At 43.7% G+C, this 18,489-nt stretch overlaps 1 protein-coding gene across 1 annotated transcript in view; it reads left to right on the top strand.

The window, feature by feature from the left end:
* Positions 1-18,489, top strand: part of HLCS (holocarboxylase synthetase) — a 198,131-nt gene that overhangs the window by 30,103 nt on the left and 149,539 nt on the right. The window contains exon 6 of the mRNA XM_024758419.1: positions 394-576. Coding sequence (XP_024614187.1) covers positions 394-576 — 183 coding nt within the window. The remainder of the gene's footprint in view (positions 1-393; positions 577-18,489) is intronic.

The raw sequence follows: 18,489 nt of genomic DNA, 5'->3' as shown, positions 1-18,489 counted from the left end.
GTGTTTTTTTTTTTTTTTTTTTTTTGAGGTATGCGGGCCTCTCACTGTTGTGGCCTCTCCCGTTGCGGAGCGCCGGCTCCGGACGCGCAGGCTCAGCGGCCACGGCTCACGGGCCCAGCCGCTCCGCGGCATGTGGGATCTTCCCGGACCGGGGCACGAACCCGCGTCCCCTGCATCGGCAGGCGGACTCTCAACCACTGCGCCACCGGGGAAGCCCCCCTCGAATCTTTTTATTGCTTGTTGTTCCTTACCAAATATTCAGGTTCCAGGTTTATATACTGTTGATAATTAGAAGGATTCATGTTCAAGTTTTCAGAAAAAGTAGTAAAGCCACTGCTTTTCTTTATGTCGCTAAGTGCCTCTGATTTACATCGTGGTGTCTTTTTCCCTCAGGTGCACCTGGAACTACCTCCCAGCTCTCCAGTAGTGCAAACACAAGAGGATTTTAACCTGCTCAAATCAAGCAATTTTAGAAGATACGAAGTCCTTAAGGAGATCCTGACGACGCTTGGCCTAAGCTGTGACGCAAAACATGTTCCTGCCTTAACACCTCTTTACTTGCTGTCGGCAGCTGAGGTGAGTGTATGCTCGGCTGGGAAGGGACCTCCTCAGGTGCCCGTCTTCAGAACGGTGACCCCTCAGTCGTTGCCTTGCAGTGGATTTCAATTTTGTTTTCTGTTTTGATTTTCCATTTCTATTTTGACTTCAGGTTTTGAAACCGTCTTAAAGTTGTCCAAGTAGAACTAATTTCTTTGGTGTTTTATGTAAGGGAGGGAGAGAAGAACATTGGAGTTTAGAGGGAGTTGTGTCTTAAAGTTATGTGGCCCTTTCCACTTGAGGGGGGGAAAAGGTCACTCTTCTATGTGTCAAGAGTGTATTTGGAAACCGCAGTTTATTCAGTTGGGATTAAAAGCCTTTGTTTTGATTTGGACCTTCCTCGGGGAATCTTTGGATGGGGAAATCACAACTTTTGTTTCTTTTGTGCTGAAGTCTGCCATCTTGTGGCAAAAGGGGCTCTGGATTTCAGTTGATATCTTTTACTTTTGTGTAAAGGGAAAATGTCATGGAGTTGGGATCCCTTGTGTTCAGGAATTTTCCTGGCCTTTTGTCTGCATTTGATGCCTGTGGCTGCTACCTGGTTGGGCAGGTTGCCACATTCTCCAGGTGTGTCTTCTCAATCTTTTTGCTTTGCCAAGCTGTCAAATTCTTGTTGACTGTGGCAAATTATTTTGTGGGACTATCTCTGTTTGTCTCCCCTAAATGGGGAAATTTGTGAGTTTAGTGACGTAACTGTATAGTTTTAGCAAATACCTAATAGTCCAGGTGACTCTAAACACCAAACTTCCCTGCTTTACCTGGAAAAGAACAAATTATACCCTCTATCCGAACCGTTTTAAAAGAGGAGGAATTCTCTTTTGGGTTATTCTCTGCCCCTTGGCAAACTTACTTTTCAGAAGAGACTAGAGCTATGAGTTCTCTGGGTGGGATGTGCTCACTTGGGGAAGACATACAGAATCTGAGAGCGTTTAGGATTTGGATACCTTACAGAATTATTTGAGGACTAGATGAAATTGTATATATGGAAGTTCTGTGTAAATTGTATTATTTAAACCTTAGTCCAGGGACTTCCCTGGTGGCGCAGTGGTTAAGAATCCGCCTGCCAATGCAGGGGACATGGGTTCAAGCCCCGGTCCGGGAAGATCCCACATGCTGCAGAGCAACTAAGCCTGTGTGCCACAACTACTGAGCCTGCGCTCTGGAGCCCGTGAGCCACAGCTACTGAGCCCACGTGCCACAACTACTGAAACCTGTGCGCCTAGAGCCCGTGCCCTGCAACAGGAGAAGCCACTGCAATGAGAAGGCTACGCACCGCAACGAAGAGTATCCCCTGCTCTCTGCAACTAGAGAAAGCCAGTGCACGGCAACAAAGACCCAACATAGCCACAAACAAACAAACAAATAAAAAACCCCATTAAACCCCTTAGTGCAATTATTATTATTATGTTATTGGTGTTGTTGGGAGATTGAATAAGTTAAAAGTGTGTAATGTGCCTAATAACGGTCTGGTGCCTGGTCTAAAACGACTAAGTAATTTTTTTTTAAATTTTATTTTACTTATTTTATCTTTGGCTATGTTGGGTCTTCGTTGCTGTGCGTGGGCTTTTCTCTGGTTGCAGGGAGCGGGGGCTACTCTTCGTTGCTGTGAAGCCTTGCCCTCTTCTTAATGGGTGTTCTTGGGGATTAATGGTATGACTTTTGTTTGCACCTTCATCTCAGGCCTCAAAGCTCCACATCATTTATCTCTGTTTTATGTGTTAATAGAAGGAGAAGCAACAGCTCTGTTCTGTGACTTATTAAAAAGTATCAAAATAAAGCCAGTCCTCAGAGCTTCAACACTTAAAGAGGACCCATTTATAGACCCCCCCACCTTGGAGGGATGGGGCAGAGCCTTTAGGGTGAGGGTTTCTGGTCCCTAGGGGAGGTGGCTGTCACTCTCCTAGACCTTCCCTCTCCCTCCTTTCCTGAGCGTGGAGGGCTGAGGCTGGACTTGTGAGGGGTGCCTGCCTGCTGCAAGGTCAGGGAGCGGGCTAGACCCAGGCTCACCCCTGGCAGTGCTCCCTGACCTTTCCCATGAGTTCTTGTCAGCATGCTGGTCTTGGGACTTGGGCCTCCTGACTCTTGGACGTCGCAATGGAGAGGAAAGAGTGACCTGCTCTCTGTCCTGTGAGCAAAGGGTTGGAATTCTAGGTTTTTCCATCTCCTTTAGAATGGGCATAACCTGAAATACCTAAGGCTTTGTATTGTGTGTCTGTGTATATTACCATACACAGTAGATGCTTCATATTTTTGTCCTTCTGGCTCTTTAAACTGCCTGGGGGTGGGAGGATACATTTTCTCCTATTCATTGGTAACCCCCATTCACAAACCATGGGAATGCAAAGCTTGAACAATATTAAAGCAAATATTTATTCTATATACACATACACAAACACGCCACACAGACCCCAAGCCGACCAAGCCCTTTATTATATAAACACTTTGGAAAAGTGTAATTTTGAGCGATGTTCACTTCTCATTTCGGGCCCTCCACTTGGTCTGGTTGATCTTAGGTATCTATCCTATGGACTACTTTCCCTCCCAACTGCTTCTCTCTGAATTCTGCTTTACTGTGGGAGCCCAAGGAACTGAGTGCGTGAATGAAAGTATGATTGTTACATATGTATGTCCTTATTTCTTAATGTTTGTTAACTCCTCTTAGAAGACCCTGAATCTGCTGTAGAAGGAAGTGCAAGAATTCAGGGTTTCAGAAGTGTGTTTTCCTGGAATACAAGTGCTCTGAAGGACCATTGTGCAAGTGTAAAGGTGGCTACTCACCAGCTGTGCTGCTCTTTCTGGAGGCAGCTGGGCGAGTCCTCCACGTCTTTCTGATGCCGAGACATTTTGGAACACCTTCTCGTCATTGTGCTGGTGGCTGAGTATTATAGATACGGATGCCAGATTGGGAATGGAATTGGATCGTACTTTCTATTCTGAGCCTTCTTAATCGATCTCCTTGCTCCCCATGGAATTTAGTTACACGGAGAGGATCCTGGCATCCCGTCACCTGTTACATACGGCCCATCTTTAGGTTTCTCACCTGCCTTTTGGATTAGATGCCTGTGCTGGCTGTTCTTTTTCTTTCTTTTTTTTTTCTCACATCTTTATTGGAGTATAATTACAATGGTGTGTTAGTTTCTGCTGTATAACAAAGTGAATCAGCTATACATATACATATATCCCCATATCTCCTCCCTCTTGCGTCTCCCTCCCTCCCACCCTATCCCACCCCTCTAGGTGGTCACAAAGCACCGAGCTGATCTCCCTGTGCTATGAGGCTGCTTCCCACTAGCTATCCGTTTTACGTTTGGTAGTGTATATATGTCCATGCCACTCTCATTTCATCCCAGCTTACCCTCCCTCCCCCGCCCCACCTCGTGCCCTCAAGTCCATTCTCTACGTCTGTGTCTTTATTCCTGTCCTGCCCCTAGGTTCTTCAGAACCATTTTTTTAAAATTCCATATATATGCGTTAGCATATGGTATTTGTTTTTCTCTTTCTGACTTAATTCATCTGTGTGACAGATTCTAGGTCCATCCACCTCCCTGGCTCTCTGCTTCTTGCTTCCTGTAGAATACTCTGTGCTTTTGGGGATCAGAGATCTCTCACCACACGGTGTCGCTGCTGAGCCAGGCTGCCCGGTGAGCATGCAGAACTATATCCTAGAACTATAAAGTAGCTCTTCAGAGACTTGTTTTTTTTTCTCTCTACATCAGTTTTGCATAGTATAATTTGGTAATTTTCCATTATATCGGTGGCACTTTTTCTGGGCCTGTAGAAATTATTTCATAGTCACAGTTAATAATATTCATCTTTCATTAAACATTTACTGTGTACTAGGTACTATTATAGGATAGACTGTGGAAGAACAAAATAAACACACTAGTTATCTAAATAGTTTTACTGCATACCAGCTGTGTTTATACAGTTTGGTGCCTGGAGACTCGCTCTTTATACCAAATAGCACAGAAGATTTATGAGGCATCTATGTGCTTCCATATTACAGTGATATAAATGGAAAAAAGATAGCATGTGATCCAAGTAGAAAAAAAAACATTCACCCAAAGTACAGTCAGCCCTTGGCATTTGCTGGAGGTGTGTTTCTGAGACCTTCGTTGACACCCAGGCACCACAGTAGCATGTGATTTCGCTATAAAATCCAGTCACGTGTGACTTCATAAGTGTCACCATGCATGACACCATGGGGAAACAAGGCTCCACTGAGGTGCAGATGCTGGGTGGCCCAGCTGGACTTCTCTGACCGAGGTCTTCCCATTTAATTGAATCTCCCAGGGGCAGGATTGAAATTCAGGCTTCCACAAAATTATGATATGTTGTAAACCATAAAATGCATGAGCACACATACACCACACACATATGTCCATAGAAAAAAGACTGGAAGGAAATACAGTATATATGGGGGATATATTTCAACAAGCTCTGAATATCTGGTTTCCTATCTATTCCACTGTGGTCTGGGTTTCCTTTGGTGAGATTCAGGCTCAAGTTTTAGCAAAATGTCAGCAGTCTATGGTGACACATCAGCCTCATTTACGAAAAGGAGATACGAAAACAGTGACAGTATTTTTTTTCTAAGCTCTTTTACAAATTCATGTTTTTTTTTTTGCGGTACGCGGGCCTCTCACTGATGCGGGTCTCCCGTTGCGGAGCACAGGCTCCGGACGCGCAGGCTCAGCGGCCATGGCTCACGGGCCCAGCCGCTCTGCGGCATGTGGGATCTTCCCGGACCGGGGCACGAACCCGCGTCCCCTGCATCGGCAGGTGGACTCTCAACCACTGCGCCACCAGGGAAGCCCCAAATTTATGTGTTTTTTTTGTTTTGTTTTGTTTGTTATTTTATGAAATGAGCTCTCTGAGAAATGTAACCTCATCCCTGCAGTTTTTTTCTAAGTGTATTCATTTGGGAGCAAACTGCAGTCACTCACAGGAGTCCCGTTTGATGTCAGGAGGCATCACTTTAAACCTTCTGATGCCATGGACAGGTCCATCCGTCTCGTCAAAAGTTGGATGCTAAGTGCATAACTTACACAAGGAAGTGTATGTAACCTTTGTTGGTTTGCCTAACCGTAGAATCTTGTTGCTATTTTGTAGCAACAAAATAGCATTAAATCTTGGAGACTTAATGGTGATTTTATTAAATTTAAAAAATTTCTTTGTACTTTCCAAATACTCTGTTATGAACATGTATTAATTTTATAATGAGCAAAAGCAGTTATTAAAAATTAAAAAACAAATTACTGTATGTCATTGGACTTTGAAGGCATCCCATAAATGGTCAAAACTTGAATGTTAAAAGGCAAGGACCCTCGTGTAGATATTGATGTTTTATTTAATATTTGACACCTATATTAATTATTTTAAAAGGGTTGGCTTTGTTAGTAAATGGCTTTACTCTGGCTATGACTATTAGGTTTACTTTGGAGCCCTCAGGTGGGCATGTGTGCGTCTCAGGGCCTCAGCCGTCCATTCGCTCCCGCAGCTGGAAGGTGGCTACTGGTGGTTGTTCCTAATTCTAACGTCCCCACCCCTGCTTGGATGTAGCACTTTCTTGACTATCGAACTATTTTGAACCGTTTGTCAAAGGAGACCATGTATGTATGCTGACATCTCCGGGGGGAGTGCTTTCAAACAGATAACTTCCTTTCTGGAGGTGTGACTAGAGCCAGAGACTCAAGAGCCACTCAGGGGCCCCAGGGTCTGTGGAGCGGGATTGCTGGGCGGCTACTACTCCCTCCCACCCTCTGTGGTGACCGTAAGTTAGGAAGGATACACCTTTCCTGCGGGGGACACCTGCGTGTTTGTGAGCGACGCTGATTTTATAGAAAAGCCACAGTTCTTTCCCTGGCAGAACCTAAAGTCCAGCTGGTCCAGAAACTCACCCTCTTGTTTCCGTTTCTCTGGGCTCTGTTGCTATTTTTATCTCAGCCAGGGAAATGGCAGAAAGAAGGAGCCTGGTCACAGGGGTTTGTGCCGCGAGGGGCAGCTGGTGGATTTGGGCAGGCTGGGACAGAGCCGAGGCACCCCTCCACCCCACCCACTGCCAGCGGGTCCCTTTCCACCCCCTGGGGCAGGAGGAGGGGCCGCTGTGCACAGCCCTCTGCTGAGGCCACCAGTGGGGGGGACTGGGCCTTCCCTCTTATCCTGGGGTATCGCCGCTTGGGTCTGGGGGACACAGGCTTCTTTCTGAAGCAGTAAAGCTGGGATTCTTTTGGGCGTTCCTCACAGCTCGTAGCTAGTGGCATGGAGGAGACCTGAGCGTCCGAAGCCAGCAGGACATAGTCAGGGAATCCTGCCAGAGGGTGTGTGGTTCCTTTGCCTCGGGGTCAAGATGGAACCATAATAAGAAGTGACAACTGGGTTTGTTATTAAAGAAACTGGGCAGAAATCACCACGTTGTGCGTGTGTGTGATTTTGGTGGTGTGGAACTGTGGGGCGGATCGTGTATGCTTAAAAACAAAACCTGGTGCAACGTTTCATTTTGAGTCAACCCCAAATTATTTGTTGTGAAACTTTTCCCTCCCTGCCCAAACAGGTTTTTTGTTTGTTTGTTTGTTTGTTTGTTTCCAGGGAGGATTTTCTTTTTTGAATTTTATTTTATTTTATTTTATTTTATTTTATATAGCAGGTTTTTATTAGAAGGCAGGGGGTGGGTGGTGGTGGGATGAACTGGGAGACTGGGACTGACATGTATACACTGATATGTATAAAATAGATAACTAACCAAACAGGTATTATTGATAAGGATAGTTTTGATATCTGCAAATGTGTCGAAAACTGTATTGTCCCTTCCCCGTAGGGAATTACTTTTTCGATGTTGGTTGCTTTATGAAGAAACTTAGACGAAGTCATACCACACGGTACTTACCCTTCCTTCTCTAGCCGACCACTTCATTTAGCAAACATCCGAGCGCCTGCTAAGTGTGAGACCTTGCTGTGGAAGTTTCTGGAAAACAAGAGACAATTTCTCATCTTGCTCACATGCTCTATAGTTAACCAAGGGCCTTCCCAGGTGTCAGGATCTCATCTGAGTCTCAAGTGGTACTGCCAGTGCGGGGAGGGTAGGGAGGGGGTCCTTGCCCCTCAGAGGAGCAAACTGGATTGTGGAGTAGTGAAGGGTCTCATGTATTTTTCTGAGTCAATTAGACTTCTCCAATTAAGAAAAAAAATCTTTGCTTTCCTTTGTTTTAGCAGTTATTTGGCATGGAATCTTCCCTCCCTCCATCTTTAATCCTCGTTCTGAATCTTGAATGTACAGCGAGGCAGAAACTTCTAGTGTTCCTCTAGAATACAGCTCAAAACATAGTTTTTAGAGATCCAAATTAGAGAGAAACCCAGAATTCCAGGTGTGCCCTGAATAGCTTTTTTTTTTTTTTGCCCAGGAAGAGGGAATATTTACTTTCTTTCTTACTTACATACAGCCATCAGTATTTTTGTCTGTGGGGTGTAGGCTCTGATCCAGTTTTTGTTTTTCAAGTAACAGAGTCTTTTTCTTTAGCAAGAATATGAGGAAGTAACTTACATCGTTATTTATTAAAATATACAGATTTTCCAAACGTATGCCCTTTCTCCTCTTGGCAATTCCCACCCACCACTCAATAAAATCATCTTTCAAAGGTCATTGTTTGTTATTTTCTTCTTTTAAACACACTATTCAGAGAAAAAAAATCACGGGGATTCACATTACTCAAAACAATATATGAGGAAGTCTGTCTGGTTGTATTTCCCAGTAGAAAGGACTGGGACATTATTAAATGATTTGTTATTGTTTTCTTCTGTAGACATCAAAAGATGAGACAGAAAAATCAAAGTTAATTAAAAGCAATCAAGTTTTTTTATGGCAGTATTTACTTTATTTCAGTGGTCTAGAACAAAACCTACACTATCTCCAAGGTATGCCTATACATTAAATGTGTACAATTTTCTGTATGTCAATTATACCTCTGTAGAGCTAAAAAAAAAAAGTCAATAAAAGAATTGAAAGAGAAAAAAAATAGAGGTTAACAGACTGTGTCTCTATAGAAATGAGTATCTCTTCCTATACCTCCACACTGTTCAACAAATATTTATAGAATAGGATAGGCACTATGGTAAGGGCCGAGAGAGTGGCATGGACATATATGCACTACCAAACATAAAATAGATAGCTAGTGGGAAGTAGCCGCATAGCACAGGGAGATCAGCTAGGTGGTTTGTGACCACCTAGGGGGGTGGGATAGGGAGGGCAGGAGGGAGGGAGATGCAAGAGGGAAGAGATATGGGAACATATGTATATGTATAATTGATTCACTTTGTTATAAAGCAGAAACTAACACACCATTGTAAAGCAATTATACTCCAATAAAGATGTTAAAAAAAGAGACTTTGGACTTAGCCTTGCTTTACCATTGGCATGACATGGCTGTTCTCCACAGACCTCATTATTCTTCTAATAGCATCAGCCTCAGTATCCACGAGTTACTCATCTGTGGATTCAACCAACCATGGATGGATTCAGAACTTGCGGGTACAGCTACTGGACTACACCATTTTATATAAGGGTCTTGAGTATACATAGATTTTAGTGTCCTGGGGGGGTCCTGGAACTGATCCCCCATGGATACCGAGGGATGACTGTAGTTTTCTAAAGGATTCCATTAAGCCATAAATTGTTTCTTAACAAAAACCAGGGTGTTCCTGAGTTAAGGGTATACCTCCTCTTTTCTTCATACTTCAACACCGGCTTGAATGTACTTTGTGAGGCTTTCCATGTATCATTTCTCATAAACCCAATCACTGCCATCTTTATGAGTCTATCAAATCTTGTTCATTCTAATAGAGCATTACGGATCATCAGACCAGATGTTTACTGATCTGTCTCTCTAATAGACTGTCTGAGCAATTCTTGTTGGGAGAAAACGGTTTCTTCAGTCCTGAATAGATTTTGACTTGTGGCTGACGCGGTGTCGGGGGCAGCTGTCTTACAATACAGCACCAGCTAAAGAGCAGATGGCAGATTAAAGCAAACATTTAAAAGCTTTTATAGCTATGAAGGCTTTTAAGGGTCTTTCATATACCTCTTTCTCTACTTTCTTTCTTCCTTTGCCCTTCACCTAAACTAGAAATTTTTGCTTCATTTTAACCGACTTCTTGTTATCAAACATAATACGTATGGCAAAGGTGACATGATGAGTTTGGTGTTGAAATGCAAAAGAAATAATACTTGGAATGTTTTCCTTTGCTGCCTTCATTTTATTCCTTTTTTTTTTTGTGGGTGGGGAGAGGCTTTTCAGCTTCGGTACGGGCTGTATTTTTACTTGAATCTTGGTTGCACAAGAAAGTTTCAAGGTGGCTCTGGGGTGAATGCTTCTGGCTACAATCAAGGCAGAGACTGATAATGCACTGGGGGAAATGCAGACAGATACAGATTTGGTTGCTCTCTGCTTTTAATTGGCGTCGTCACGGTTTGGGTTTTCTCTGTGCTGCAGCTCTTGCTGACTGACCTGGGGAAGGGGTAGCGCCTTGGAGGGAGCATCTTCTCTGCAGTTTCCTTCTGGGGATAGGAAGTACCCTGTTGAGAGAGGGTGGTTTTGTCTCCTCAGACTATTTATATCCACTGCTTATGCAGTCACAGATTTGTGGATGGGAAACAGGCTCTTTTGGAATAAAAAATCCTCCCAGACCAAATGCTTTTTGTCTTCTATACCAGCTCCCTAATAGCTGCCATGTGTGAGGGGGTATGGATTATGGCGTTACCTCCTGGGGAAGTCGATTGAAGCTGTCTCTAGGAAGGCTTGCAACATTCTTTAGAACAGATTTTGGTCTCCCAGGTCTAAAAAATACATCCCAGGGAATAAGCCCACACTGGTACCGGGTTTGGGGGCACGGTCAAAGGCCCCTTGTGATCAGGTTCCGAGCCAAGGCCGGGATGAAATGGGCATGGCGGCAAGGCGGCCCGTGGTCACAGCAGATCCATCGGTTTGTGGCTCTCCCAGCTGCTGAGCCGGCAGTCAGGGCAGGAATGTGGGGTTCTGAGGCCCGAATCCTGTTTGATAAATGTTCTAGTTCAGTTTTCTGGGATGTGAATTATAGCCGGGGAACTCGTTTTGTTTCCGTTCATGCTAATGGTCTGAGAATGTTGCTCCGAGGGTTGTGCAGAAAATGTTTGAGAAAATGTTTATAGTATTTCAGGATTTCAAAACTGACATGCAGTTTGTGGACCCAAATGGTGTTTAATCCTCCGTTTCCCCTGCCCGAGCGGGAAGGGTTCAGCGTCGGGAAGGGTTCAGCGTCGCTGCGTTCCTGTGTCGGATCTCAGCAGGGAGGCTGGGTCAGTACAGGGCAACCTTTCTTTGGCCAAATTGGCAACAGGAAAGCTCAGCCGAGGTTAGTCTGTCTGTCCATCAGTCACTTTCTCTTGGAGATAAGGAGGGACTGCTGATCACTTACTTGGTTGTGGTCCTGTTTCGGCCCCTCAGTGGCTGCCTGTGAGTAGGTGCATCTTTCTAGGCACTGCTGTGTCACCCACAGCTTTCTAGATCTTGTATGTTTCTAAGACTTTCAGTTCTGTATGATCTCTCTGCTTGCTTTGTCAGTATTTTTCTTTCCTAAAGTGTTTTCAGGCTTTGTTTTATTAATAACATATTTAATAATATAATCATTGGAAGAAATACTGGCATGTGGACTATAATTTTGTTCTTATTAATTGTTGGAGATACTATCCCTCATAGAGAATTCTAGAGATCAAACCCCATTAGATCAGTTGAGGAACATGGCTTTAAATGAAATAATTTAGTGATTAGAATATTCGTTTTAACTGATTTTCTAGTGGCATTCAAGTCTTTACAATTTTAAGCATAGTGAATTACTTTCACTGAAGCTTTAAGAGAAAACGCTTTAAGATTGCTGAATTGGGACCTTTCTTGACGGAGAGGTGTTTTCCCCATTTACCCCCGAGGATGAGAGAAGACTTAGGTTATAATACATAGACATTTCTGCTAAAAATGAAATGTTCTTTCGCATTGACACATGGAGATTTACAACATCATTTTGTTGTGTCTCCAGTGTGTATGTCCAAGTGTGGAGAGGTAGGGGTTATTGGCAAAGAGAAGGATCGTGTTAGTCAGCTCCTGTACCTCCAAGATTTAAATTCGGATTCCCAATAGAATCTCTTTCAAAGGAGGAGTGCCATACACCATCACCAGTCAGCAGGATTGCCCAGTTCTGAATGGACACGTTGCCAAGCCATTAGTCAGTATCACTTACCACGAGTCTTTCCTGAGCTCTGAACTGTAAAAACCGTTAGTTTAAATCTACTTGACTTCTGCAGGCAAAGTAAAAGTTTGAAAAATTAAAATTAAAAGTGCATTTTCTTCTAAGAATACTTGTAAAGGTTTGCTTTTCTTTGCCATAGGAAAGTATTTGACAATTTGTTTTCTGGTCTTTGAGGAAAAGTGAATCCTACATACAGCAGTTACTAGGGAGTAACTGAATGATGGCACCACTAATGCCCCTTCCTGTTTTTAATCTCAGTAAATAAGGAAATACATCTTTTAAAAGAAAACATCAAATTGTGGTTTCATACATTTAAAAATGATGGTTCATTTTTATGGAGGTGGGGGGGTGGTGAGTGGGGAATGTCCAGGCTCTCTCTGCCCAGAATTGCCTAGATTATTACTGTAGATTGTTGCCTTCCAGAGACAACTTTGAGATATGCGATGATTTAAGTTTTTCTGTGGCTTTTCAGCCCGTAAAATGCTTTAAATGTCAAAGGTCCGTATTTTTGAAGAGTCTCCTCTTTGTATTTTCCCTTCTTGGTGATGGGATTAGGTCTGGTGTCTCAGACTGGCCAAGTGAGTTTGTCACAGAAGATGGCTTTTTAAAGGACACCGAATTCTCATTACCAAACCCCCTCTATTCTGTCTGGGGAGGGTAGATGAAATGACCTTTCACATCCTTTCTAGGGCTCTGTAGTATTTATGCTGGTCCCAGCAAAGCAATTGGATGTGGAAAAATAAATTGTTTTTTTAAAACTTTTAAAGCAGTTCCTTTGAATGCATTCTTTTGTAAGAATTTGTGACTATTACCATTTCATCTTTATACTAGAACAATTTGAAGTCATTGATAGATACTTTTTCATAGTTAATTTAAGCACAGTGAAAGAATGTTTTGCTTTCTGCTTTATTTTATGTATTTGAGACTCTCAAATTAATTTTCCTGTTAGTTTAAGAACTAACAATGCAATATATAGGAGCCTCAAATTTACAAACAAGTTGTGTTTTCAAAGTCTGTGTGCTAAATTGGCTGTTTTCAAAATATGGTCCCCGTTATTTATGTCAGTTGGGTTTTCTTACTAGTTCACGTATGTCCTTATACTCCATAATGCAGTTAAACTGTGGAATGCCATCTAGTGGTACCATTTTGGTCAGATTCTGGCTTGGTGGGTCATGAACTCAGTGGGGACACACTAAACATCTCTTTCTGTTTCTCCAGTGTCAACTCAGAATGAATTTAACAGCTTTATTTCAGGCATTGCTCGAAAACAGCCATGCTGGAGACCTAGTAATACCATGGTGTATGTATATCCTTGTGGAGAATTAATGAATTTGTACTGGTAGGTTAATACTTTCCTTATATTTAAGAAAACATTTTTTTCTTTCATAGCAACTGTTGAACTGTGCATACAAGTAAAAGAAAATATTTTGTAGAAATTTTCAAATATACAAAAGTAAACAAAATAATGTAATGAACCCCATATGAACTCATCAGTCTGCTTCACAGTTTTCCATTCTGGTCAATCTCATTTTATCTGTTCCTACCCATGCCTCCTCCTGTATTATTTTGAAGTAAATCCCAGATCAGATCTCTCATCTGTAAATATTTCAGTATGTGTCTCTGAGATAAGAACTCTGTTTAAAAATATAAGCAGTGGGATTTCACTGTCACACCTAAAATAAAACAATTTCCTTCATATAATCTCTTAGTCAGTGTTCCAGTTACTAAATAGACATTTAAAGATGTGTTATATTATCCATGCATTGTGTATAAGCCTGTTGGTTCTTTTACAAAACAAATGCAAGAAGGAAGCAACTAGATATAAACTGTTGTAACTTTTTGGGGGAAGTGATCTGAAAGTTGATTTCTGTATGTTTTGAAGGCCATATTTTAGCTCCTGTTCCGAAAATAGTGGCAAATAACCATTTGTAATAACATGCAAAACAGCCCTTATGAGATACGAGTTTGCTGCCCTTTCAGGACTAAACCTGAGTTTCTTGCCCTGTCTTTTCTGTGACGTCCCGGGTTTCTTTAGCAGGGACGGTATTGATTTTTGCTCGTATGCTTTCGGTTCGGGTTGATGTTTAGCCTTTGACCCAGCCACTTTCTTACAATAAACAGTTTGTTGATGAGAGCAGCTGCCCAGCAGATTGTTTCCAGATTGTTCTCTCCTGGCTGAGGACGGAGTGCACCTTACGAAAAAGTCGGCTTGAAGCTTGCGGCTTCTACTTCCTATGGCTGTCTGCCTTTGAAGCCAACTGTCAGCCTCTGAACATTCTTCTATTTATAGCCAGTGAAGTGGTGTGAATCTGTGGCACTGGAAATGAGGCTTCACTTACTATCTTGACTATTTTATTCCCTGAATGAATATAGCAGCCTCTTCTAGAAGTTTCTGCCATATGAGCAATTCCTGATATTACAGTAGGAATTCCCAGCGTTGGGTATGTGGAAATGAGTGTACTGAGTGGTGCTGTGTAGGGAAGTAGACAGAACATGCTTTATGTTGTGTAGGAATCCATGCTCCTGGAATATTTAAAGATTTCCTACATAATTAAGGAGTGAGGTAACTTTCAAACCAAGGTAAGTATTATCTGCCTCATGTTATTATCTTGGCCTTTTAAAATAAATTTTCATATTTATCCTCCTTTCAAAAGACTACTTCTTTTTGTTGTTATTCTTTTTTTTTTTAAGATGTTGGGAGTAGGAATTTATTTATTTTTGGCTGTGTTGGGTCTTCGTTTCTGTGCAAGGGCTTTCTCTAGCTGCGGCCAGTGGGGGCCACTCTTCATCGTGGTGCGCGGGCCTCCCACCATCGCGGCCTCTCTTGTTGCAGAGCACAGGCTCCAGACATGCAGGCTCAGTAATTGTGGCTCACGGGCCTAGTTGCTCTGCAGCATGTGGGATCCTCCCAGACCAGGGCTCGAACCCGTGTCCTCTGCATTAGCAGGCAGACTCTCAACCACTGCGCCACCGGGGAAGCCCAGTTGTTGTTATTCTTAATGCAAGTGACTGGTACCCTAAGGATTTGGCAATTTATGTGACTCAAAGGCGCACCTTGGTTTGGATTTTTGCTGCTTCCCTAATCACCGCCCAGTTGTTACCTAGAATGGCCTGTCTGCTTGCAGCAACCTTCATTAAGGGAAGGTCGGAACTTTCCGCATCAGAGCCAACACTTTTTACTCAACTGGCCACCAGGGGCTGCTGTCAGAATGGTGCGGCTGAGCTCACCTCCCTAGAGGCAAGTTTACTTTTTCTACAACCAGTAAATTTTGTTAAGCTACCAATCCTGGTTTCAAAACTCAGGTCTCACTACACAGCCTCCAGTTACCAAACATGCTTATGGCTGTATCCCTTCCAGCCAGCTATTACGTAGAACCTGGACCCGATTCAAGACCTAAGATTAAGATTTGTGTGTTTTTCATTCAGTGCCAATAAGCTGTTATTAATACACTGATTCCACGTATACCGAAAAACTCCATGAAACGCACTGGGGTTTGTGCTCAGGGAAGAACGTCCTGCGTTTGGACTGTTCGAGATCGGGGCCTCTGGAGGCACGGCCTGTGACAATTAAAATCGGGTTTTTGAGGGTGGTGTTCTTGCCTGAAATGACCTTCGTTACCCTAGTGCAGGCAGCATGAAGGGTTGTGCTGATTCAACTAAGATGTGAATGCTAGAAGGTATTCTTGGTAGTAGTCATTTGGTTTTTCTTTTCTTTTTTTTAAACAAAGGCTGCATCTTTGATGATTCCAGGATTAACAGCAGAACAAAAATATCCAGTGAATGTTGGAGCTGGCAGAGGCCTTAGAGAGCTTCTGGAGCAAATCCCTTCGTTTCTCCTCAACTTTTTATTAAAAAAAATTAAAACCTAAGCAAGGGTGAAAGAATAGCACACAAACCCCATGTAGCCTTCACCTGGATTCACCACTGGTTAACGTTTTACCACAATTTGATAAAGAGGGTTTGTTTTTTTTCAAAAGATGTGTATGCTACTGTCTTCAAGTAAAACACAAAGCACAGAACTTATTGTAAGTTATTTATGAGCGTATGAGTCTTCCACATTTTTGTTTCTAGGAGTTGGCAAGAGAGTGGCACTAGTTTCCACTTGGCCCTGGGCTCGTTTTCTTTATTTGAAGTAAAACCAGTAGCCTACTGATTTGTAATGGTTCTGGATAGCTGGTTGTCACCCTACTGGGCTGTGGGCACATTCCATCTTCACATGGGCCAGCATGTATAAAATTCTTAGAATATATCTTAAAAGTCCTAAATTTTAGAACATAAAACATCTTAGATCCACATGCTATGAGGACAACTAGTTGATCTTTTATGCCCAACAAAGGAATTCTACCAACCCTGATCTAGGAAAATTCCACTGATGACCATGTTATGTATATAGGATTTACAATTTTTCTTTCAGTTTTCCAACCCAAGTATTGTGACTTGGAACCTTAGATCTGACTGATTACTTTTATATGAAGGTTAAAAAAAATTTTTTTTTTTAGGGTTTCCCTGGTGGCACAGGGGTTGGGAGTCCGCCTGCCGATGCCGGGGACACGGGTTCGTCCCCCGGTCCGGGAGGATCCCACATGCCGCGGAGCGGCTGGGCCCGTGGGCCATGGCCGCTGGGCCTGCGCGTCCGGAGCCTGTGCGCCACAGCGGGAGAGGCCACAACAGTGAGAGGCCCGCATACTGAAAAAAAAAAAAAAAAAAAATTTTTTTTTTTTTGTAAAATAGTGTACAAATGCTGTTGTATTATGTGAATATCTGCCTACCCCATTAAACTGTAATACAAGATCATCTGAAGGCAAGGAACATATGTTGTTAATACTTGTATCCCTTTTCCAGTATTTTGCCTATAGTAGGCGTTTAGTAAGTGTGTTTTGTTCGAAAACTTAAAAACATTTTGGCATTTCCCACTCAAGTATTGTGAAACGCTTCCTCCATTCCTCTGTCTGGGAGACTTGAGGGGCCTCAGGGGACGGGCCAGTAGTAAACAGCCCACGGGGCTTCGACTGGCTGCCCAGTCCAATCTAGCTGTCACCCTTTATCTAGCTGTCACCCTTTATAACGGGGTTTCATAAACATCATGTTAGACATTTTAAAAGAATCAGCTGTTGATGTACCCGAGGAAAAGTGACAAGATGGAGCTTCATAAAAAAGTTGGAATAGTTTTGCAGAGCTGCCCTCTCCTTGTAGGACAGGTCAAGGGGACACCGTCGCTTCTCTAGACTATTGGAAAGCTTTCTGCCTTCCCTGAATCCTCCTCGTACTGGCCACCTCTCTCTTTGCAGGTAACATGTATATCTTAATTTTGGAATCCTAGAGATGATGTTACAGTTTTAACTGAGCATTTTAGCATTTGGGATGAAGCACCGAATCTTGAATGTTAAAGCTAAAAGGGGGATTTGCAGTTTTCTCGGTTTTTATTTATTTTTAAATTTAATTAATTTATTTTTGGCTGCGTTGTGTCTTTGTTGTTTTGCGCGGGCTTTTTCTAGTTGTGGTGAGCAGGGGCCACTCTTCGTTGCAGTGCACGGGCTTCTCATTGCAATGGCTTCTGTTGTTGTGGAGCACGGGCTGTAGGCGCACGGGCTTCAGTAGTTGTGGCTCGTGGGTTCTAGAGCGCAGGCTCTGTAGTTGTGGTGCCCGGGCTTAGCTGCTCCGCGGCACGTGGGATCTTCCTGGACCTGGGCTTGAACCCTTGTGCCCTGCATTGGCAGGCGGATTCTTAACCACTGCGCCACCAGGGAAGTCCCAGTTATCTCTTTTTTAAAAATGAGGAATAGGCAGGGCCTCCTCGCTAGTTGGGAGCAGAGCTGTTGACCAGATTCTGTGCTGGCGTCTCCTGCCCCCACGCTCCAGAGGGGCCAAGGCCAGGCTGCGGATGACACAGGTACTTAGTTTAGGATGGGTGAGGCCTTCTGAAGACAAAAAGCTGAGCGCTCCAAGCCTGCTGCTGGCTCAGCATGGCGGACGGTCACATCTGTGCGTGCGCATGCGTGCGTGCGTGTGCTTGCGTGCGTGTGCTTGCGTGCCTGCGTGAGTGTGCGCCAGCCAGGACGTGCCCCCTCAGGGTGAGGCGCACCGGGCTGCCCCGCAAGCGCTCCCACTGGAGCGCTGTGCTCGCCGCCCAGAGCTTTCTTGGCTTCGCAGCCTACGCTCTTCGCTCCGGCAGGAACCTGTTTGTGTTGGCCTCCGACAAATGGCGGGCGTTTTACACGGGCAGGCTTAATGAAGGCTCTGGAGACTTCTACGGATGTTGAACCCAAACCCACAGGCCCTGTCAGTGTAAGTTAGCGCCTCTCGAGTAGGAGCGGTGGTTGAGCTCCGACCCGGAATGCCTCCCTTTCTTTTAGAGCTGGCCATGGCTCTACTTTTGGTCTCCGCCCTTGCAGAATAGATTTCATCTCTAAAATGAGCCCATTTGGCCCAGCGGATTACCTCTGTTTTACGGGTCCACCCCAGCCTTTTGTGGTCTTCGTTAGTTGGCAGGTAACAAAAAATGCAGTAAATCCTGGCTTTTCAAAGCCGGAGCCTGAGGGAAACCTTTATATAATATAAGGAATACAGTTTAACAGACATTTATTGAGTGCCTACTGTGTCCCAGGCACTGGGGACTGGAAA

The sequence above is a fragment of the Neophocaena asiaeorientalis genome, unplaced genomic scaffold (assembly GCF_003031525.2).
Source record: "Neophocaena asiaeorientalis asiaeorientalis breed wild unplaced genomic scaffold, Neophocaena_asiaeorientalis_V1.1 scaffold45, whole genome shotgun sequence".
In the NCBI taxonomy this organism is placed as follows: domain Eukaryota; kingdom Metazoa; phylum Chordata; class Mammalia; order Artiodactyla; family Phocoenidae; genus Neophocaena; species Neophocaena asiaeorientalis.
The sequence above is the reverse complement of the archived record's forward strand: the minus strand, read 5'-3'. Positions and strand labels throughout refer to the sequence as shown.